General features: G+C 42.0%; 1 protein-coding gene across 1 annotated transcript in view; it reads left to right on the top strand.

Moving 5' to 3' along the window:
- Positions 1 to 5,944: 5,944 nt before the first annotated feature.
- The window catches only part of tnfrsf21 (tumor necrosis factor receptor superfamily, member 21), a 49,587-nt gene continuing 32,081 nt past the window's right edge, over positions 5,945 to 23,450 (top strand). The window contains exons 1-2 of the mRNA XM_085770457.1: positions 5,945 to 6,343; positions 18,028 to 18,748. Coding sequence (XP_085626583.1) covers positions 6,317 to 6,343; positions 18,028 to 18,748 — 748 coding nt within the window. The 5' untranslated portion in view covers positions 5,945 to 6,316. The remainder of the gene's footprint in view (positions 6,344 to 18,027; positions 18,749 to 23,450) is intronic.

The following is a 23,450-nucleotide window of genomic DNA, read 5'->3' as shown; positions in this document are numbered from 1 at the left end:
AGACTAGTCCTATTTGAATGATCTTGGTGTCAAATAATATATTTTTCACTATGTAGAATCTGAATTTTTCATGTTAAAAAATGTTGGGGGGAGTCTTGTACTCCTGGCAGGGTTACCCCAAGCCGAACAGGTCGAAGAGTAGCCTACAGACTAGACAAAGAGTGATCCCCCGTCGCTATTAGTCAAGTCAAGTCAAAGTCAAGTCAATTTTATTTCTAGAGCACATTTAAAAAGGGTGTTGACCAAAGTGCTTTACATACAAGATTAATTCAAACAAAGACGGGACAGACACAAAGAAACATTAAAAACAACAAGTGAGGGGGAATGATGGTATGATGGTATGGGAGGTTCCAATGAGACTGAATTAAAAGCCAGAGAGAGGAGATACGTTTTTAACTGAGTTTTAGATGTCTGTGGAGGGTGAAGATCTGATTGTTTGTGGGAGACTATTCCATAGTTTGGGACCAATAACTGAAAAGACTCTGTCACCTCTTGTTTTTAGTTTTGTAGGTGGGATGAACAGTAATGACTTGTCAGTGGATCTGAGCAGACGAGAGGTAGAGTAGGGGATGAGAGTTCTGTGATGTAATCAGGTGCTAATCCATGTAGTGCTTTAAAAACAAATAAAAGTATCTTAAAATGAAATCCTATATTTAAAACAGGTAACCAGTGAAGTGTGGTCAATATAGGTGAGATATGGTCGATCTTTCTGGTACCAGTGATGAGTCTTGCTGCTGCATTTTGGATTAACTGTAAACAGGATAGGGCTGATTGGGTGATTCCGGAGTAGAGAGAATTACAGTAGTCTAGTCAGAGGAAATGAAGCTGTGAACCATTCCAAATCTTTGGCTGACAGGAATGATTTGACTTTTGCAATGGATCTTAGACGGAAGAAGCTTGTGCTGACTACTGAATTTATGTGTTTGTCGAATTTAAATCCAGAGTCAAAGATGACACCAAGGTTTTTTGCATGTGGTTTTAAATGTGAAGACAGAGGACCAAGAGCACTGATGATGGAGGAGGAAGTCTCTGTGGGGCCAAAAACTAGGGGCTCAGTTTTATTTTGATTGAGCTGAAGGAAACTTTGAGCTATCCAAGATTTGATGTCCTTTATGCATACTAGTAGTGCACTGATACTACCCAAGTCAGATATTTTCAACGGGAGATGTAACTGTGAATCATTGGCATAACAGTGGTAAGAGATATTGTATTTTCTTATAGAGCCCAGAGGAAGCATGTATAAAAAGAATAAAATAGGTCCTAAGATGGAGCCTTGTGGAACCCCCCAAGGGATGGATGCAGAGGAAGAGTACATATTGTGCATTTGGACAGAGGCTGATCGACCTTGGAGATATTAGGAAAACCACTGAAGGGCCATTCCCTGGATACCAACAAGATGTTCTAGGTGGTCTTAGAGGATGGGGTGGTCTACAGTATTGAAAGCTGCTGAAAGATTTAATAGAATCAAGATGCAATGATCACCAGAGTCTAGAGATGTTAATCATTACTAACCCTCACCTGGCTGGCAGTGAGAGTAATAGACCTGAGTAGCAACATGGTTGACTAGGTTTTGGAGCCTCACATAGAAATGAGGTGGAGAACATTATTGGCCAATGATCAGACAGAACATAACTATTGACTTGAACAATCAGGTCAGGGAGACCAGATGTTAAAATCAAGTCAAGACTATGACCATGCACATGAGTAGGTTCTGTGACAGACTGGGTAAGATTGAAAGACTCAATTACATGCAGAAAATCACAGGTAAGTGCATTAGAAGGACAGCAGACATGGATGTTGAAGTCACCTAGAATTATTACATTGTCAGAATTAATGAGCACTGATGATACAAAGTGGGGAAATTCTTCAATGAATGATTTGTTAAATTTAGGGGGGCTATATATGAGTACACAGAGTACTGAAATTGATCTTTCAATCTTACACACCATATTCAAAGCTTGTGTAATCATTAGTTGAGAAAAGTTTACAGTTAAAATTTTACTTAAAAACCATAGCAAGTCCTCCTCCCTGGCCAGGGGTGTGTGGTGAGTTAAGAAATGTAAAATTTGGAGGACACAATGCAGAAAAGGAGCTGATATCACCAGGTCTTTGCCATGTTTCAGTAAGACATAAGGAGTCCAGGTTGTGAGTAGAAATAAAGTAATTTAGAATGAGACTTTTGATTGAGAGTGATCTGACATTAATGAGTGACATTTGAGTCACAGCACTTGTAGAAGTATGGAGAAATGTACAAGGGTTTAACACAGATGGGCCAGGATAAGCAGCTGAAGGCCTAATGCTGATCAGGTTGTTGTGATTTTGTGGAGATCTACCAGGGACACTATGATTTGACATGGAGCTGGTGATGACTACATGTAATCTACACTAGATGCTAAGCTTATTAGACAGCATTGATAAATGGTACAAGTAAGCCAGTGAGTAAGTCCATGGGTCCAAATTCAGATTCTACATAGTGAATAATGTATTATTTGACACCAAGATCATTCAAATAGGACAAGTCTTTGCAATTGTATTCCGAAATGCAATATTACTGTATCCGCTTTGGGTCTGCATTGAGTCCGCGGAGTCTAGTATGTGGGGGCCTACACACACATACACACCTAATTGTGTCATATCCAGCTTGGAAGCCTAGTACAGGAATATGCTCCACATACTAAACCTCTAACACTACTACGATATACACTACCGTGCATTTTAGCCGAGTCAGACATAATTAACCTCTAATTTAGCATAATATTAGGATTCCAGGACTGATATATGGTACAAGGAAGCCAGTGAGTAAGTCCATGGGTCCAAATTTGGATTCTGCATAGTGAAAAATGTATTATTTGATACCAAGATCATTAAAATAGGACAAGTCTTTGCGATTGTATTCCGAAACGCAATTTTACTGTATATTCAATGGCGGCCATCTTGAAAAATGGCCGCCATCTTTAATTTTTAGGTGGCTAACGGGTTTTATCAAAAGAGCAATCCCTAAGGAGTATGTGTGCCAATTTTGGTGCTTGTTTCCAGAAGTGAACGATTCTTTTGTAATTTTGCAGTTATCTGCCCCACTATAAGCTCCTAGAGACCAAGCTGTATCATCAGGTCGTAGGAGGCAGAATACAGATACAGATAGCTCCTTCAAAAAATCCACAATTACAGTATCTTTCTTGACTTTTTATTTCTGAAGATATCTGTCTTATTTCTGCACCTTAGATGTAATCATTCATTAGACTACGTAAAGGTCTCCGAAAAGGAAATGTGGAAAACAGAAAGCAATAACAGTTTGATTGACAGTTAAAGCAGAAGTAAGCGGAATGTTTGTGTTAAGTCTTAAAGGGACAACGAGGAGTTTCTATTTGGTTATTTAAAAGCCTCACGTTAATGTGGATGAATCTCCGCTACCCACACTTGTTAATGGGCCCATTTTCAATAAATATATTGTTTTGTCTCTATCGTTATTTTGTTATTATTAGTGGTGGCGGTAATGCTGGTCGAGCCGACCAGCGTTTCTTTACTTTCGGTTTCGTGGCGAGTCATTAGAATAACGCCGCCGAATCGCCGTTTATGGTCGGAACTACGACGGTATGTGAAAGTCTTTGAACCTCTGACTTTAATTATTGATGAATGAAAACATGAGTCCGTCTTGCGCCGGTCAAAGAATTTCACGGTGCGCGCGGAGGCTCATAAATGTAGTGTGAAAACGCTTTGCTTTTCCAAAACTCCTCGTTGTCCCTTTAAATAGTTATATCTTCCGACAGCAATCACTTATTTGGTCTGAAACACGGGTCTGTCAGTCACTCTGCTCTGCTGTAAGCCGAGGAGAAAACTTTCCTGGTATCCTACAACCTTTATCCAATGAGGAGAGAGAACGGCATATAGGGGCGGTCCTCTCTGTGGCCCTCATTTATTAAACTTGCGTACACCAAAAAAATGGGTGTACACCAAATTCACCGCAAGGATCGGCATTTATTAATCTGAGCGTGAGCGTACGGTACGCACAAATCTCACGCCAGCTCTGACCAGGTGTACGCACATTTGGAACCAGCGTAGAACATGCAGGAAGGAGTGCTGCTGTGTCAGAACGATTATTAAACCATAGTCTAATAACGCAGCGATGTGGACCACATGTTGTTGTTGTTTATATTGATAAAAATATAAAAAGTAGCCAAAAAAAAAAGAAACGATAAAACCAAGTCCGTGTTGAAAATATAACTCGAGTTTTATTTTGGGCAACTGAGATGAATTAAAAACCACGATGTGACAGATGCTCGTTAATCAGCTGTGTAAACAGAAACAGTCAATGACAGACAGACCTGTTATTGTAGATCACACACATAAACTTCCAACATCTGCAGCACCAGAGCATGACCGGACGGCTCCTCAGTCTCTCTCTGCCGGACACCGGAGCCGGCGGGGGGGGGGGGGCTCCGCTACCTGTCCAGGTGCAGCTGATCTCCGCGGCGGAGTGTTTTTCTTTTCTTTTTTTTCCCGTCACCGGGACCTGTCAGCGGGACATCGGGCCGGTGTTTCACATCCCTCCATCAGCCGAACCATATAATCGGTGCTGATGGTCATAAAGTCGCGTTCGCAGCAGTAATATGCCTATGATTTCTCCTCAATCACTTGTGTTTAGTAAACTGCAGCAGCATTTCATGAGATCACTGGGTTTCCTGACGTGGTCGGTGACACGTGCGTCTGCAGCCTCCATCCACCGGGATGACGCTTATCAATCACAAAATCTATCAATCTATCAATGTCCAGATATTTAATGTTGCCGCCCTCTCCCTGTTCAACGCGGTAACGCCATAAAGTCCCTCTTCTTGGCCGTCTTCCGTGTCTCCATGTCGTAAAAGGGGCAGGGCGACGCCTCAAAAGCAGGAATATATCGGGGCGTGACATTTAAATGACGCTCGTTTTCAGTCGCCGGATTTATCACCACCACGCCGGTTCTACGCCGAAATCAGCAGCGTACACACTTTTAGTAAATCACACGTGACACTTGCCGTACACTGATATTTACACCAGAATCTACACCAGATCCTGCGCAAGTTTGATAAATGAGGGCCTGTGTGTGCAGCCAAGGGATGCGCGTGAATGTGGTGACGTAGGGACGAGGGCGGGGACTGCTAACTCCATCGGCTGACAAGAAGTTAGCCAAAACAACCGGATCGCTTACTTCTGCTTTAAAATGAAACGAAGAGAATTAAAATAACAAAATGTGTAAGGTAGAAAAAGAAAACATTCCACACATCATATCATTGACCCCCTGTCCATGTTGGTCTCAGCTGTAAGAGCTCTGGAATAGGCTATTACTGCCAAAAGTCACGTGACAGTTCCGTAGTTGTAGAATTGTGTTTGTAGATGTAGAATTGTGTTTTTCTACCTTAAGGATTTTTTTTTTACTTGAAGAAAAACGTTTTGTTTCTGAAGCATGGTGTATTTAGCTATTTGGTACATGTCTTACTTGTGAAACAAAATGCACTAGTTTGTGAATTGTTTTTGCAAACCACACTGAGTTTGTTTGTGAATCATTGGGCGTGAGTAAAACATGCATGTTTGTGGAGTTTTGGCAGTAATTTCACTCCATAGAGCTCAGCTTTATTTTGACCTTTCCTTGTTTGTTAGACATAGCCTAGCTGTTGTGTGACTTAAGTGGTGGCTACACTTTTTCCCTGCACTAACCTCCCAAATCCCAAACATCTCCACCTGGACGCCTGCACAGTGTAGCCTATTAATGAAGTGCAGTCCTGCAGGCAGCCTGCATCAAGGACATGTCATTCACGGACCTCAACCTGGCTTCACCTGCAAGACACATGTCTCCCCCTCCCTCCTCACAATCGCGGTTCAACACACGTGCAACGGCTCTCTCCGGGCTGCGATTGGCCGAGACGCGTCTAACTCCCGCCTCCTCTCCCGCCTACGTCACCGCGGCAGTTGTCTGTGGTGCTGTGCGGAGCGGACAGGAGAAGAGCCGCACTGCACACACTGACGAGCCTGGACGGGGCGAGGCGGCGATCCAAGTGTGTGGGCCCTCATCTGTTATCGCTATGGGAATTACCACAGCGTTCTTTCTGAACCAAGCCCTCATCCCGTACTATCTGAAACCGGTTCACCTGGAGACACAGACTATAAAACACTGCAGTTGAGACTGACGCTGCATCAGCTTCTCTCCTCCGGTAGATGTGAGGAGGAAGAGGAGGAGGATGACGATGAGAAACATCTAGAGATGAGAAGTGTTTCTCCAGATCAACACTTGGACAAGGACGTCCGCTTGATCCTCATCACCTGTACTTTCTAAATCAGGACGATGCCTGCCATGTGTGTGTCCGCAGTGGTGAGTGCCTTACAATTTGATTGTTTTTTCTTGTTTATTCTAAGGACTCCTCCAGCAGGTTTTCCATTTAAAGGGCCAGTGCCTGTTTTTTTTTGTTTTTTTTTTAAACCACTGATTCTGAACTTCAAATCAACTATCTAAAATGTCTTAACTGTTAAACTAAACTAACTCCAAAAAGACATTTTTCTTTCTTGGCTTTTAACATGTGATCAGTTTGTAAGTTATTTATTTTGGGTAAACAGCACAACATATAGAGGGGGAATGGGACTCAGCTGTCCTGCCTGTCTATTGTTTACCCTGATGTCACTCACTGGAGTCTCATGTCACAACAAAGACATGGTTTGATTTTAGAAGTGAACAAAGAGACATGAAACACAGTTAACAGTTACAGTACAATACGTGGATTTACTTAGTCATCAAAAATGATTGTGTGATCCACTTTTCTTTAAAAAGAAAAGGATTATTTTATGATTAACCCTCTTTAAGCTTCATGGGATAAATGGGTGGATGGATTCAAGCCAGTCACCATGGTGTCACACTGGTGTCCTTTTGTTGGGACACTCATATGTTGATTGTGGTTGTGTCAGTGGCTGCTGGAGCTCAGGGTCCCACCATGAGGCTCATGGACAAAGACTTTCCCCTTTGTCTCCTCACAAAGCAGGAAGGCTGCAGTTGAGCTGAGGTGATTCACACTAAGAGGGTGAAGCCTGTTTGTTACGTCCAAGGAGGACTGTCAGTGTCATAAAGTCATTTAATTTACTTTTTATGACTTTTTTTTAAAAACATTGATTTCAGACATTGTTTTTTTCATGGTAGGACAGACAAATTGGAAAGACTTGGACATTAAATGTCTTTTTGAACGAAGAAACTGATGTGGATTCATTGTCAAACTGTTGCTGAATCAACACTTGGCTCAGGATCACAATATGTGGGAGTTATGTTAACTTGATTTATCACTATAATCCTCACGGATTATTTTCACTAATTTCTCAGGAATTAAAAACAACCCTCGTGATAATAAAAACTGATAAATATCTAAGAAATACAATAATCACAATGGTCCCACACCTGTTTTTGGATTAATGTTAACTTGTAGAGTTCTGTTGCCACACACGGATCACACATGGAGAGCACTGACTTAGAAGTTGAGCTATAACTGTGTTTGTGTGTAAGGTTTGGAGCTTAAATAAACACAATTTACAATTATTGAAGCACTGCTCTTTCTAAATTAAAGGTTGCTAACAGTTGCTAACAGTAGAATGAGCCTAATAGACAAATAAGAAAAAGATAAAGACAAGATAGCAAAGAGGAGCTAATAACTGAGAACATCTGCTTCATGGTGATCCCAAGAGGGCTAAGGGAGTATTTGTATTTTACACATGATTGCTGCAATGATGTACAGAAGTAAAAATTCAAAATGCATGATACTTTATTGGTCCCAAGGGAAGTTCATGTATTCAAGTAGTATCTGTCTGAACCTCAACATTCACAGCTGCTCTAACTGGATGCACTGACCATTTGCAGCAACAAAGACCCATATTATAGTTTCTGCAGCCACATACCCACAACAGTAGACAAGTGAAGTCTGCCTCATGTAAATTTCAAGTGGATGAAGCTGTATGTGCGGTATTGTAAAGGTTATTTAGAAAACTGCCTTTCCCATAATGACAAGTGAAAATATTTGCTGTGAAAACAAACAAACCCACCCGGACGATGAAGACAACTGTAAATGTTCAACACGCAATTGTAAGCTCACACTAATCTTGTAGGAATTAATCTCCATCTTCAGCTGCCCTGCTTGTTTTTCAAGCTGTCGTGGCAAAGCCACTGCGACAAATTGATATTAAGCCACAGTGTATCTGAAACGCAGTCATACACTTACACAAAGATATACTGTAAGTGAGATTAAAAGAGAAATCTGGCTCTCTGGTGAGAGGAGATCATAATTTAGTGCACTGCAGCACGGAAAAGCAAAGTAACGTGAGTGACACAACTTTTAATCATCGCCTGTTGACTGGTGTCTGCCAAATTGAACTACAGAAGGCGTGTTTTTCCCAAATCCTGATCAGTGTTTGCAGTGTTTTATGGATGAGCGCAGTTCTTCTGCTTCACTTATTTTGAGTAAACTCAAACATCTACACAAATAATCATTTGTGGCTATTGTGAGTGGTAAATTCAGCGTGACTGAGTCCAAACAGAGTCTCTCTGTGGGATGAAATGAGCTGCGAAGACATGAGGACAGGCTGCAACAGGTGCCGCTGTGCAGCCTGTCGACATGTGGAGGAACATGTGTGTGTGTGTGTGTTTGGGGAAGTGAGTAAGTGCATGTTTATTATGTCTGCCAGTGTGTGCATTTCTATGCACGTGGATGTGTTTTTGTGTGTTGTTTGTGGTGGGGCCCTTTTTTAATTGGATAGCAATTGCAGTGCAGTGCAGTGTTCTGTACCACACACACATACACACAAACACACACACACACACACACACACATTGAAATGCAAACATCCCACCCACCCGCATTCAATTGTTTGTAAGCACACCTCATTATGCAACACGTGCTCCAACGCACACACACACACACACACACACACACACACACACACACACACACACACACACACACCCACCCACACACACTCACACACTCACACTCCATCCTAAACAAATCTCACATTAAAAAGTAGCTTGTTTTTAGACACTTTATACGACTTTCAAGCAGATTTATACTTGAAATAGAAGTAGTAGAAGAATCTGATTGTGGGCCAAGTTTTTCTTTCTTATTACAAGCACAAAAAACTACTTATTTCAAGTGAAAATGATCTAAAAACAAGTAAATGTTTATGTGATGAGTCTTATTTATAAGTGGAAAGAGATTAGTTTTGACTAGAAATGAGACATTTTGACAAGAAATAACACAAATATTCTTGGATAGATTTTGAGTTTTTGCAGTGCAGTAAGTTGATGAAGTAACTCCTCGAGACCCTCAAAATCAAGACGGAGAACAATAATATTGATCTGAGTCCAGACCTCAGACCTGAGCCCACTTCCTGCTCTGTGGTTCACTTTGTTGCTAAGCATTAATCACAAGTCTTGTCACAGGGTGAGACTGAGCTCTGCCTTGCTTGTGCGGCAGTGCTGCGAAGCCTTCAAGTCATAAGTCTGGCAGACAGACAGCTCTGCCTTGACGTTGACAGGGCTATATGTGGTGTCACGCAAGCCTTTCTGTCCACGTGTGCGCCGACTGCTTATTTTGGGATGTTGTTAAGAAATGAACAAACACTCAGGGGTACTTCCATATCGGGTTACAGGTGTGTGGTTTATTTGGCCTTTGTGTGGGGCTTAAAGACTCTATATATGCTCCAGGCTGAAGTTTGAAGCGTTGGTTAAAGATAGAGCTTAAACTATACACAAACTTTAACACAAAAGAAAAATGAAATGAGTCAGCAGTCCTAAAGAGAAAGCTTGAATGGATAAGCAGCAGTCTTCTTGTTATGAGGGGTTTAATGGGAAGAAAAGAACAACTAAACTTAAGCACAGTACAAAGTTTAGTCTATTTAGTTCTGCACTTACCTAAAACTGGGCAAATGTTAGAAGACATAAAAGAATTGTAATGCAAATCAAAGCAGGAGAGATATTCTAATTTGAAGTTGCTAGTATAGGTAGCCTAAGTCTGCAACTTCAACTGCAACTAGATAATCCTGATGACATTAGTATGACTCGGGTTACTTTGTCAGACTTGACAAAGCCTCAAAAAACATTACACAACAGTTTGAAGGAGTAGTTTCCATGACAACAGAAATGTTAATGATTAGTGCCTCTTTAAACTGCAGTTCCTACCATGTCCACTGGATGCTAAAGAAGAAAAGTCGGAGCATACTACTTCTACCACTTTGATACTGCTGTGTATGATTTCACAGTTCATGCGATTCAAGAAGTAGTAGTCATGCTACCTCAAATTCAAATAGCCTTTCTGTTTTACTCACACAGGAAAGAAATTACTACAATCATACAAATAGTAAAAGGTACAGTCATACAGTTAGCCTATAATAGTAAAAATCAATATTTCAAGTAGAAGCCTATAAGAATAAATGTATATTGCATGTTGACATTAGAAAAGTGTTGGGTTTAAGTGCAGTAGTGCACGGTTATTTTGACTGGTTGCTATGGTTAATGAGTCGGATGGCCCAGGGGTAAAAACCGTCTTCATGTCTGCTTGTGCGTGATTTGAGGTTTCTGATCTGCTGCCAGGAGACAGGAGGGAGAACAGAATGTGACCTGGGTGTGACTAATCTTTTATTATTATTTATTTATTATTACCTGTTTGTCTGCCTCACCTCTCAACTCCACCCACGAGGCTTCACTCAAATATTCATTACACACTCATGCATGGCCCATATAGTTCAGATAAGTCAACACAAACACCACCTGATGAGTTATGTGTGTGCAGCCATCCTTTCAACTGCATGCCGAATAATGTGCATGACGACAGACGGTGTGCACGCTCACAGACAAAAACAAGGAAGTCGGAAGAGGTTCGGCTTTTACCATCTGTGACCTAAAAAAAGATTTGACCTATCAGTTGTATACTTCTGCTCCAATGCCTGCAGGAGAATGGGGTCTTGGGTGTGTCTGTGTCTGGACCAGCCTGCTGGCTGCTGCTGCTGCTGCTGCTGCTGCTGGAGGTAGAATTACAGGGTGTTCTGCTCAGACTCACAAACCCTGGGTGGGGGTTGAGGTGTTTGTTTCATTGTGTGGCTTGATGCATGTGCATGTGTGTGTGTGTGTGTTGGGTGGGTTCGCTCAACAACAGGAACCTGCTCTGCAGTGGTGCAGTGGTGCCTCACTGGAGCCTATATGATGTAAACAAGTGCAGGCTGACTGACGACTCCACCCCTCAGATCTCTGTTCTGTCTTTTACCGTCAGAGAGACATCGGCCCTCTGTGATCTCTGCAGCTTCAACATCCTCACACAGAATAGTAATAGATCAGGTTGCACTTGCTTTTCATCATTAGTTCCTTACTTAATATGTAAAAATAGTTGTTTTAAAAGTGGTGTTATGGCATTTGGTGGTAGCATTGAGAATGAAGGAGCTGCTTAATGAGGACATTAGTTATGTAGAAGACAGTAACTCAACAGCAGCTACATCAACCTAAAGGGCTTCATTCAGGCTGGTAACAGTATGCAATGCACATTTAACACAGTGGGGGAGAGCGTCGAAGCAGCAGAGGCAGCTAAATCCCTTTTATGTTGTGTTCAGGTACTCATAGAGTTGGTCATGCTAAATGTTAAACTATGTGAATGGCATTACAAATATTCTGACCTGTCATGAAGTGGCATGCCCTGGCCTATACCTCCACAAACTTGTGGATCCTACTATCCCCATAATTCCTTACGAGAGTCTCTCTACCAAGTGAATGTCCATGTGTTTGTTTTGTATCTCTATACATGTATCATTTATCTCCAAACCCAAGATAACCCAAATGACATCATTATGACATCACCACAGGATTCGTTTTTTAGACTTGACAAAGATCCTCCAGAGCAACAGAAGAGATAATACAACTTTGACGAGTAAGCTGAACTGCATTTGCAAAATTGGTGGAGTGTCCCTTTAACTGTAGCCTACAGGTGAACAGGGTTTTGGTCAAATGATCCAACAGGACACACCTATCTTCTGTGCTCCAGGGTTTCCTATAGTCTTTGGTTCAGGTGTCAGCTCAGTGCCTGGTTAGCAGCTGGTCAGAGAACAGCTGTGAACAGCTCCAGTGTCGAGGACTGCAGCGTATTACACAGGGAAGCTGAGCAGATCAGACTGGAACTGACCATGGATAATGATAGTGCTGTCCTTCTCTCTATGCTATCTGGCTCTCTGATTTGCTGCTTGGGCAGGGCACCAAGGAGCTGATGTAGTTTATAGACAGTGCGGCAACATATAGAGACGAAGCTGGCATAATAATAGGAAAGCTGGCAGCACTATAAGACTGAAATTGATTCATGCATTGCTGATCTGACAAGGTGGCTGTGTTGAGGCTCCAGATAGTGTGTATGTGTGTGTGTGTGTGGGTGGGTGTGTTTGTGTGCGTGCAAGCTGGGATGAACTGACACAGTGCCAGTGCTGCACTTTGTTTCCTCTTCTGCTTTTGTGTCTTTGAGGGCATTTTATTTTCCTAATTGCAAACAGGAAATGCAGTGCCATAAGACTGTTAGTTTGTATCTAATTGGGAGGGAGTGGTGCTGAGAGAAACACACATAGGCCACTAAGGCTACACACAGAGAGCTGGGTCATCTAAGGTCAGCTTGATAATGCTCTGTGAGCTGTCTTATTGTAGCTACATGTAGGCTCGGTGTTCACAGCTCTTTATTACCAGACTGAGTATAAATGCTGTGCAGAGTGCAGACTAAGTTCATGTTTGTGACTTAAACAGCTGTGTGTGTTTGTGTGTATAGTAATGTAGAGTGGGTTTCTTGGTAATTGTTTATATTACAACAGTACTTCAGTTGGTCAATATGTAACAATAAACTTAAACTTCATTCTGTTGTAATACATGCGAGAACCGTACGTAAAGCTAACTTCAGCCTGGTTTCAGAGATTTATTTTGGGTGATAGTGGGTAACAGTGCACCCATCCAGACAGCTCAGTGTGTTTGATTAATAAAATCATAATGTGAATTTATTAACACTTATGGGAGATTTTGGACTGACATGTTAGCGCTCCACCACAATTATTAAAACACCTTTAGCAGAATGATACAGACAACACCGACTGACAAGATGCTTAATTTCTTTGAATAAGCTTTTCTGTAGTTTAAATGACCTATTCATAACTAACTGTAACTGTGCAGTAAGATATTGTATATGGCTAACTAGCCAGCATGACTGCAATGTGCTAATGAAATTGGAATTAAGCTAAAACTATTGCACTGTTGTGAAGTATGAGGCAGCATCTCAGGCTTTAGGTTCCATTGAGTTTGTTAACACTTTATATGTTTTTTTTTGTGTGCGCCTTAAAATGAACAAGAGTATTCGCAACTCTGCAGGACTCAGCGTATCAATTTATTGTGACGTACGTTTTGAGCAGTGAAGGTATGTTCTTCGTAAGTGTCCCTATTATCAGTAATATAACTGTAATTTCATCCAGAAGTGTAGCGTATATGTAGTTATTTTGAAGTAAAACATTTTATATTCTGTCAACCATAAGTATTTTCCCTAACCCTTATGAAAAAAGGAGAAAAAAAAAGCATTTACCCTGTTCCATTAAACATGTTTGGTACAAGTTTCAGAAAGTGGATGCCAGTTAGCCATGTTTGCTGATTCCTATTCATGTCACATCTTTCCACCTTCATTTAAATGTTAGAATTCTTGTTTTAAGTTGGATATAGTATTTGCTGGAATGTAGTGCATGCAATTCTGACACATGAACAGTACATACTTAGCAACTATTAATGGCATTTTATTTTTCTTGACTCATAGCAGCCTGCCTGGTATTTTTTAATGAGCTGGCTTTTCAAGACAAAAACAAAAATAAGCACTGTGGGTACTGGCATGCAAAAGTATGAGCGTCTCACTTTGAACCATCAGAAAGTTCCTGTTTAATACCAGCATACCTTTCCTTCCACAGCCCTCACATTAAACAGTGAGTGATACACCTCAATTATGGTAATGTTCAGGGCATAAAATTCTACAAACAAGCAGAGAGAGCCACGGGGGGACCGTCCATTGTCTATAACAAGCAGAATGTTCCCATTTTACTGCTGCGTGCACTTCCTACCAACGTTTTCACTTTGAACATCGATGTGAATGAATGCATTGATGTTACTGACGCAACGAGTTATGAACAGCACGTCGAGAACATGCTCTGATGTTTATGGATGAGGCTCTGGGAGTGGACACAAAGAGCCCAATGGGTGGTGTGGTCAAAGGACAATGGAGTGGTGGGAGAATGGACAACTTTGTCTTTATTAGCTCTAATCATGGAAAGGGTTTGTCTTCCGTCGGCTGTTTCATTAAAAGGGAGTTTGCAGGAAATGTATTAATCTTTATCTTCCCTTTGTTTCAAAACCCAACATTTGTGGTTGAGTTTACGACTGATCCGATCTCTCCACTCTCTTGGGAGACTTGATCACCTGGCACCGTGTTGGTTTAACCCTAAACTAATGCTTATTTGTTCAGTGGAAGATTTGGATCGCAGATGACAAACATTCACATGCGTCATCAGCAAAATTCTCATTCATCACCCCAAATCCCTCCAGCCCTGTTTATTTTGCACACACATGCACATGAGTCCGTAATCTCCATTCACAACTGCAGCCCCTGTGTGTCTGTCTGGGTTTCTCTCGTGCTTTCCGTTGCCATGCATCTCACACAGCGACAGTCTCAGCCCTCCTCCTGCTGCTTTTTATTTATGTCACACCACTGTTGTGAGCGATTTTATATGAAGTTAGGTTTCTCCACTCTTCTCTGGGCCATTACTGATGTCATCTGTCTGCTCTGTGATGCTTATTCCAGGATTTGGACTCACAATGTTGAGACGGCCTGTCAGCTGGTCAGGGGTAGAACTTTTTTTCCGTGACTTGTTTGAGGCCTCAGTCACGTCTGTTATGTCTGCTACGCCGGGCACTGAAGTACACAGGAAGCTGGGACAGAGGTGCCGGAGGTTGGACTTTACTGTTCCGCCTAAACACGGCGTTTATGATGGAAAGTGAACATGCAGCAGCACAGTCAGAGAACACTCCTTAGAGATGAACAGCTGACTGCCCCTCTTTTTTATTATCTTTTTTTTCAATAAATTTTATAGATTTTTATCGAACAGAACATAGACAACATACAAGTTCTCTCTGTATTCACACAGATATCGAAACAGAACGAAAACAAGCCGCCATCCAAACCCAAATGACATAGTTCATGACTGTCCTTACCCCAAAAGGAAAAAAAGATGTCAGAAAGGAAAAAAAATAAATAAATAAATAAAAAGGGAGTCCCAACTGTTGCATCAGTCACCCTATACACATACTGCTCTTATCCATGTATAGAGAAAGTAAAAATAGAAATTATACAAGTACATGAGGCAATAACAGGGTGGATGATGTTGAAAAAAAAAGTTAATAAATGAAAAACAGACAGATAAACAATAAAATTACCTAAATAAATTAAATAAAACCATCAATACAACAACTAAAACAAACAAAAATATATACGTATATATGAAAGACACTTTTTAATTGGGATTTTCCTGTGAAAGCACAGAAATCACGGCCTGACTGATGTCTCATTGTGGAAAGCCCTCACTCCGGCTGTGTCTTACTTGCACTCGCATGACACATCAATAAACGGCTGTCGGCATGAGAAAAACTCTCCTTTACACACTGCAGTGGACACACTAATTGTTAATCAGTTTAGACTCTAATTGTTAAACAGGAGGAGTAAAAGATAATAAACCAGCAGCCATTGTAATTAGTAAAGTGCTGTCAGCCCTCTGGCATTAGTGGAGACAGTCGTCCACCAGGCAGACTGCCTGATACCACCGCTCTGACATGACTCACTCACACTGTTTGTGTGTGTGTGTGTGTGTGTGTGTGTGTGTGTGTGTGTGTTAGAGTGAAAGACATGTGGGGCTTATTCCCCTAAATCCAGTGAGCTGTTGGCTTCCCAGCAGAGGTGAGAGGGGTTACCACGTTGGGATGTTTTGTGACGGTGTTAAATTTGCAGTTGCGCACCGTTGGTACACTTAACTTAAGCAGGACAGGGTGAGTCAGGGGGAGCGAGGAAATGAAATGACGTCGGATTAAATGGCTTTCTAAATGAGCAATTTAACACAAATCTCCTCAAAGCGGCTCCATGGGAGTTTACATAGCAGCGTGTGGTACTGTTGAAAATGAGACTTTTCCAGAATCCATGTAACCTGACACACGGCACACTCATATGCCTGTCTGGCTGTGACGGTGGTGACTCCGCATTTGGCTGCGTGTGTGTGTGTGTGAGGCTCACTCAGTGCTGGGCAGGAAACTGTTTGGGATTTGATGATTCAATGCTTACATTTGGTGAGTCTCAGTTCGTGATCTGATGAGTGAATAAACCAAACATCAAAAATTGATTTTGGAAAATAGAGGGAACAGAAGTCTCAGTTGGGCTGCGCTCTTCGTGCTTCTGTCTGTTGTGCTGTCCAGTCATCTGTCCATCTGCCCCAGTCCATCTGTCCCTCCATCCGTCCATTCACAAATCCATCCATCCATCCATCCATCTGTTCACGCTCTTTGATTAAGAATAAAACAGTACTTCAACAATCACTGCTCTGATCTACTCCAAGGAAAACTACAGATTGACAGATTTTGGTTCTCTCTAAGTCTTTGTGTCTTACTCAACATAGCAACCAGTATACTCTGAAGGCCTGAAGTACTGTATAAGGCTTATAGGCACCAAGTTGTCAGAAGAACCTTCCGGAAATTTGTCATTTTGTCACCAGTTTCATCTTTAAATTGAGGTTGTTCACTTTTATTTGCATCAAGATTTTTTTTGTTTTTTGATTGTACATCGCTGTCAATATGACCATATAGTACAATATTTTCTTAATTTCTTTTGTCATTAATGAAAAGAAATAGTCAAAAAATAATCTTTAAAAGGCTGCTTCCAACCAACCAAAGTGATACGGTCCCCACAGGCTCCCATTTTAGAATGCTCAACTGCTGCTAAATTCTCCCTCATGACAACTTTACAGGGGTGAATTTTTGTGCAACCCAATTTTACCCTTATGTTTAAATTTTTATTAAGCCTTAAATTATAAATGAGGGCAGGGCTGCTTTGAAGGACAGGTGGTTGAGTGCATGCTTGCCGCAACTTAGCCTGAAGGTTTGGCTCCCCACTCGCCCAATCTCTGCGTATTATGGGATGAGGAGGATGAGGTGGTGTCAGCCACTGCCAAGATGGCAATGACAGAGCAGCACACTCTGAGCTTCCCTAAAGGCTCATTTATGCTCCACTTATGCATTTATGCTGTATGCGTCCGTTTCAAATGTTGTTACCGTCACTGCCCACATACTTTCATGCGTCCTTAACGTTGGCATGGATGTTAACCAATACATCCACCAGGGGGCAGCTCAGAGTCAAAAGTTTATGACAACAAACATGGCGACTACGGAGGAGATCTTGATAATGTACATAATAAATAAAAGAAGAAAACAGACTCATTATGTGATGCAGTGGTCGGTAAGGCCATTAAATTCATCACGGCTGGAGGACGGAGAATTTTTTTCTCTCGTTCAGCCATCGTGTCTTCTTCTTCTTCTTCTGTCTCACACTGGCTCTAGGCTCCGTATCGGGTAGTGACAGCAACAGCGCCCCCACGGTTTCCGGTGGTACTGCTCCGTTTGGTGCGTATCCGTAAGCTTTGTGGAAACGGACGAAAAACGGACGAAATGAACGCAGAGTACGGACGAAAGGCTCCGTCCGTATCCGTATGCGTATTTAACGTTGAGCATAAATGGGCTTTAAGTTTGACGTCACATCAATGTTTATATAATATATCTATATATATGTAATGTGCTGTGCTCAGTGGTACCTGTAATGTGAAGCTGAAGAATGCTGAATAAGCTCAATGCCGACACCTACTTTAAGAAACTAAATAGTTTATAGCTTTAAAAGCATTTGAAGTGTGTTTTTCCTGACTGTCACTTTCTCTTTCTCCTCTCAGCTCTTATATACAGTGGTGGTCGACATCTCAGCCCGGGTTTTGACCACGGTCAGCCCAGTTGACCAGCCCATCCTCTCCCCCCGCCACTATCAGCACACCGACCCCGAGTCAGGCACCCAGCTGGTCTGCGACAAGTGCCCGGCAGGCACCTACGTGTCCGTCCACTGTTCCCCCACAGCTGTGAGGGAGTGCAGCCCTTGTCCCGAGGGCACCTTCACCCGCGGTGAGAACGGGGTCCAGCAGTGCCACCGATGCCGGCCTCCGTGTCCTGCCGGCTTTATGGAGAAAGCGTCCTGCACGGCCACCCAGGACCGCGTCTGCACCTGTCCGCCCAACAGCTTCCTGTCGGGGGGCGCCGGCGGCAGGGAGTGCAAGCCCCACTCGCTGTGTCCCCGGGGGACCAGGGTGAAGAAGCGGGGCGGCGAGACGGAGGACGTGGTGTGTAAACCGTGCAGCAAGGGGACTTTTTCAGACGAGCAGTCGAATGCGCTGAAGTGCCAAACCCACACGGACTGCCAGACCCGGGGGCTGGTGCTGCTCTCACCGGGGACTAGAGAGACAGATAATGTCTGTGGACCAGCTCCCACAGCTCTGTCCTCCTCTTCATCTTCATCTGTATCCACCACCACCACACTGGGGCCTCCACTGCCTTTGTTTGCACACAAACCTTTGACCTCTTCCTTTTCTCCATTATCATCACAGACTGAACCTGCACAAAAAGGTGAGCGCAGGGCCTCTCTTTAAAGGGATAGTTCACCCAAAATTCAAATTTCACTCATTATCTACTCACCCTCATGTCGACTAAGAGCTGTGAGAATTTTCAGAGTCCTCTGTGCCTTCTCGGAGTTACGGGGGGGGGTCCGCGCAGCAGTATTTGTCCATATAATGTGTTGTCAATGGATACCAACTTTCTTCGTCCAAAAAGACACACCAAAAAACATCCAAATACCTCCATACTGCTCGTCTGTAATGTCCCTCTTGTATTGAAGTTTTGCACTGACACAGGAAGAGCAGTGAACTGAGACACTGGGAGCTTCCGCTACAAACAAGCTTAAAATATAGACTTATTAAATTTTTTTCGGGACAATTTCTCATGTCGGGGCTTCAATACAAGAGGGACATTACAGACGAGCAGTATGGAGGTATTTGGATGTTTTTTGGTGTGTCTTTTTGGATGAAGAAAGTTGGTATCCATTGACAACCATTATATGGACAAATACTGCTGCGCGGACCCCCCTGTAACTCAGAGAAGGAACGGAGGACTCTGAAACTTCTCACAGCTCTTAGTTGACATGAGGGTGAGTAGATAATTTGAAAATTTGAATTTTGGGTGAACTATCCCTTTAACACTATTATTTGGATTAAATACTGTGACTGTCTGTTTCATAGTGTTCTTATTATTCCTGATGATGTTCAAATGAGGTAACTCGTGAAATTGGACAATTCAGACCAAGTCTGGATGTACTTTCCTCTTCAATCTCAATGTAATGGTGACCTCAACACTGAGGGGAGTAAACTCATTAGATTAGATTCACTTTCTAAATATATCAGAAGATGCTATCCTCATGTCTGTGTGCTGATAAAGCTGAATCCATTAGGTGGGTAGCTAACCAGCTAGCTCAGCGCTCTTTGTACTTAGCTGTAAAGTGAACCTACCAGCACATAAACATGGATGTTAAAAAAAAAAAGTTTGTAATTTTTGTAAATTCCACCACTTTACCATTCCCAGCTCCATCCTTCATTTGTAATCCTTCTATTCCTGGAAGCAACAAGCGTTTGTCAGATCACTGTTGGAAGCCACATCATGTTCAGATTTCAGTGTGTTGACTGGATGTCCTTGCATAGCTTCGCTTATTATTGCTCAAGTTGCTGTTGCCGTCTCATTACATCAATGACTCACATAGTTTTCCTGTGGGAATCCCCAAAGTGAAGGACATCCGTAGGCAAGGAAACAAAGTGGTGGCAGCTCCCTATCTCAGGAATGCTACTATTTGCCGTCAGGAGGAGTTATGGGTTTTTTCTGTCTTCCTCTGCCTCTCTGACTCCTCCGCTTTCCCCCTTTGTCCTCCCTTTCTCCATCTGTCCCCCTCCCTTCCTCATCAGCTAGTGTTTTTATATCACCCTCTTCTTAGTCGGCCCACTGGTCACTTCTCAGAATCACCAGCGCAGCCCACCTCCCCTCACAGACACCTAGAACACTGTCACTGTTGTTTGTGCTGGCATTGGATCGATGGCCGGTCAATCTGACCCTGTCTGTGCTGTGGGGGTTGGGGGGGGGGATGATAATACTCGTGACTGTTGTTTTCTTTACTTGTCCTTTACTAGTGGTGGTAATAGTGGGGCGCCATACTGTAAGTGTCTCAACACAACAATTACAGCAGCGACATAAGCCAAACTATTATTCACCTTATGTAATTCACAACATGTTAAGATCTCCCAGCAACCACAGTGGTTCAGCAGGGAATTTGCTGTAATGGATAAATGAAGTGATATCTGGAAAACACTGAAAAAAGATCAAAAGAGGCTACAGGTTTCTTGTCCCTACAAAGCCATTAACATGAGACGTTTTTCCACTGACCAGTCTAGAAGAAATGAAGAAACTTACTACCAGCTGTCTCCAGAGGTGGAAAACAATGCAAATGTAAACTCTTCACTTCTATTGTCACTTTCCGATAGTGACTCACTGTAGCTTCCAGTCTGTCACCACCACCACTCGTTCTTGGCAAGAAAACATAGCAGCGGAAAAATTAGTACAAATAGTCCCTTTAATGAGTTATTCCAAACTAAACTGTTTGTTTTTGCTACAAAACTCAAAGTCCTACTATTCCTGAGCAATATGACTTTAAATCGACACAGTAGAATCATTACATTTTTTTTCTTTTCTCTTTTTTTTTCTACCTCAAATTCGATTACTGCATGACTATTTATTATTTAAGGGCTACCATATAATATGCATGAAAACACCTGCGACCCCCTCTGCTAATTTTCTAACAATCACATTTCTTCATCTGTCATCTTGAAGCACTTCCACTTCCATCAAAGTTTCCGCATTGGAAAAGATTCCTGTGGAAATTGTCAACAGTAAATCACCAATTTGTGAAAGAAATTGATTCATTCATCTAGAAAGCTGAAAAATGAGGACAGACTAAAGAAGAAATTAAATTACTGGATGAATAGAAACCACCAGAAGTTAAGGAGAAAATTGATGGGGGAAAAACAAATCTGTGCATGGTGATATGAGCCCGGCGTGAGTGTTATCTCCCAGGACGACAGCAAACAAGCTGACTAAAGCAGAGTATTATGGGGATTAGTGCCTGTAATGTTAACTTGTGATTGTTTTTAATTATAATCCCTTATGCTTGTTACTAAAAAAAGTAATCACATTACCAGCACTGGCCATATGCCGATCCTGTGGCATATGGCGGCCAGGCCCACGTCCCAACAAACTTGGAAACTGAAACATTCACCAGCTCCTGCTCTCTGTCATTTTGACCTCACATTCATATACAGACTTGATGCTGCCAGCCAAAACACGAGCCTTCATTTAGGGATTAGACCTGCACCTGTGATAAGAGGATGAGTGGGATTAACACACATCCAGGTGACAATCCTAAAAAACACTCCGCAGACCATTTATAAACTACAACACCGGTCCCATTAGCAGCAACACCAATGCAGGTTAATGACTAATATCTACTGTACTGGCCAATACAGTTACCATTCAAAAACATTATATCTGCTGATTTTAATGTTAAACAGGAGAGTCCTAACTGTTCTTTTCTGATTTGGTGCTAATTCAACCAATTCTTACTGTTTTTCCTTAAAATTCCCTTAATTAAAGCCAGAGTGTGATTAGATTTGCCCTTGCTTAAACTTATTTGAGGACTGGACTGTGGGGTGAGCAGTTCAGAGCTGATCTGCTGAGAGATTACCAAGAGGAGCACAGCTGGGGCAGAGCGCGGCAGAAGGAGGAGAGGCAGATGGGGACAGTTCAGGGAATACACAGAGTTTTCAGATGACTAGTCTGCCGAGGGATGGAAACAGACCGGAGTCACCCAAATCAATGTGTCACTTTTGGACTATAATTCTACAGCATATTGACTGATGTGCTGCTGCCAGTGTAATCGATGTCAGACTTTAGAGTGAGGTGTTTGTGCACGTGAGGATGAACATCACTGCACGTGGCAGCAGCTCTACGACCTCTGACACCGCTCTGTGTAGGATATTTGTTTTTTTTATAACTTTTATTTATCAAATGCCAGACAGTCATAAAGTACATAAGTACTGTACATACAAGGAGTATTATTTCTTTTTCCTTTTTTTTAATAACATTCAATGAACTTAAATGAACAACCTTCCCACCCACCCCACCCCATCCACCCTTCCTCCCACCCTTGGTAATTTAAGATTAAGTAGGCTATGTCATAGATGGGTTTACCCACGCACTCTCTCAAAAATAAAATAAGATAAATAAGACAAAATTAACAAATTGATGAAAATTGATAAGAAAAAAAAATAGAAATCATAATAGGTAAATTAATAAATAAGAATAAATAATTGAAAAAGACCATCCATATATATACAAAAAATAAAAATCATTATAAAGTAGTATTAATGGTCTACAGTACATACAGTATGTTTTGGTTGATATTGAAATTGATAATTATATAATAATTAAAAGTTAAACTTTTGGGGCGGTGCGTGGCGCAGTGGTTAAAGCGGCCGCCCCATGTAGAGGCTACAGTCCTCAACGCAGGCGCCCCCGATTCGAATCCCGCGTCGGGCAGACCTTTCCTGCATGTCATTCCCACTCTCTCTGCCTCCCCCTTCCTGTCTGTCTCTACTATGTGCTATCAAATAAAGGCAAAAAAGCCAAAAAAAGATATACTTTAAAAAAGTTAAACTTTTATTTTACTCTTTTTTGATCATGATTAGTTTATATTTTTAAGGATGTGGTATAATCCCACCTTTGACTGAGCAAGTTGAGTAGTCCTCTTGCTCTGCTATAAATTGGATTAAGATCATGACTCCTATGTTTTTGAAGCTGACCTCTGCAGCCATCACCTGTGTGAAGTTGTCCTTCATATTGGCCTGGGCCACAATGATGTGTGTCACTTTGCCAGCATATTCATAGTAAATTAAATGTAAACTTTTCTGCAAATGCAATTGTCTAATCTAAATAATATAACTATGTTGTAAGAAATTTCTGATTGGCTCTTAGATTGTTGTCTAACAACACTGATATCCCCATAAAACCAGTATCAGCAGCCGACCTGAAGTCAGCAAATGAAGCAGATGAGTGAGAGCAGAAGAGGAGGTTGTTCCTTCTTCTGTTTGTGTGCCAGATTGCTTGCATGGATTAAAGTGTTAGAATTCCCTCCTGTGATGCCGTCTGTTTTCATTGTCTGGGTTAAGCAGTGAGT

This window comes from Trachurus japonicus, chromosome 24 (assembly GCF_045865225.1).
Source record: "Trachurus japonicus isolate A0001 chromosome 24, Traja_1.0".
Lineage (NCBI taxonomy): Eukaryota > Metazoa > Chordata > Actinopteri > Carangiformes > Carangidae > Trachurus > Trachurus japonicus.
Note: the sequence above shows the minus strand (reverse complement) of the source record. Positions and strands in the feature narration are given on the sequence as shown.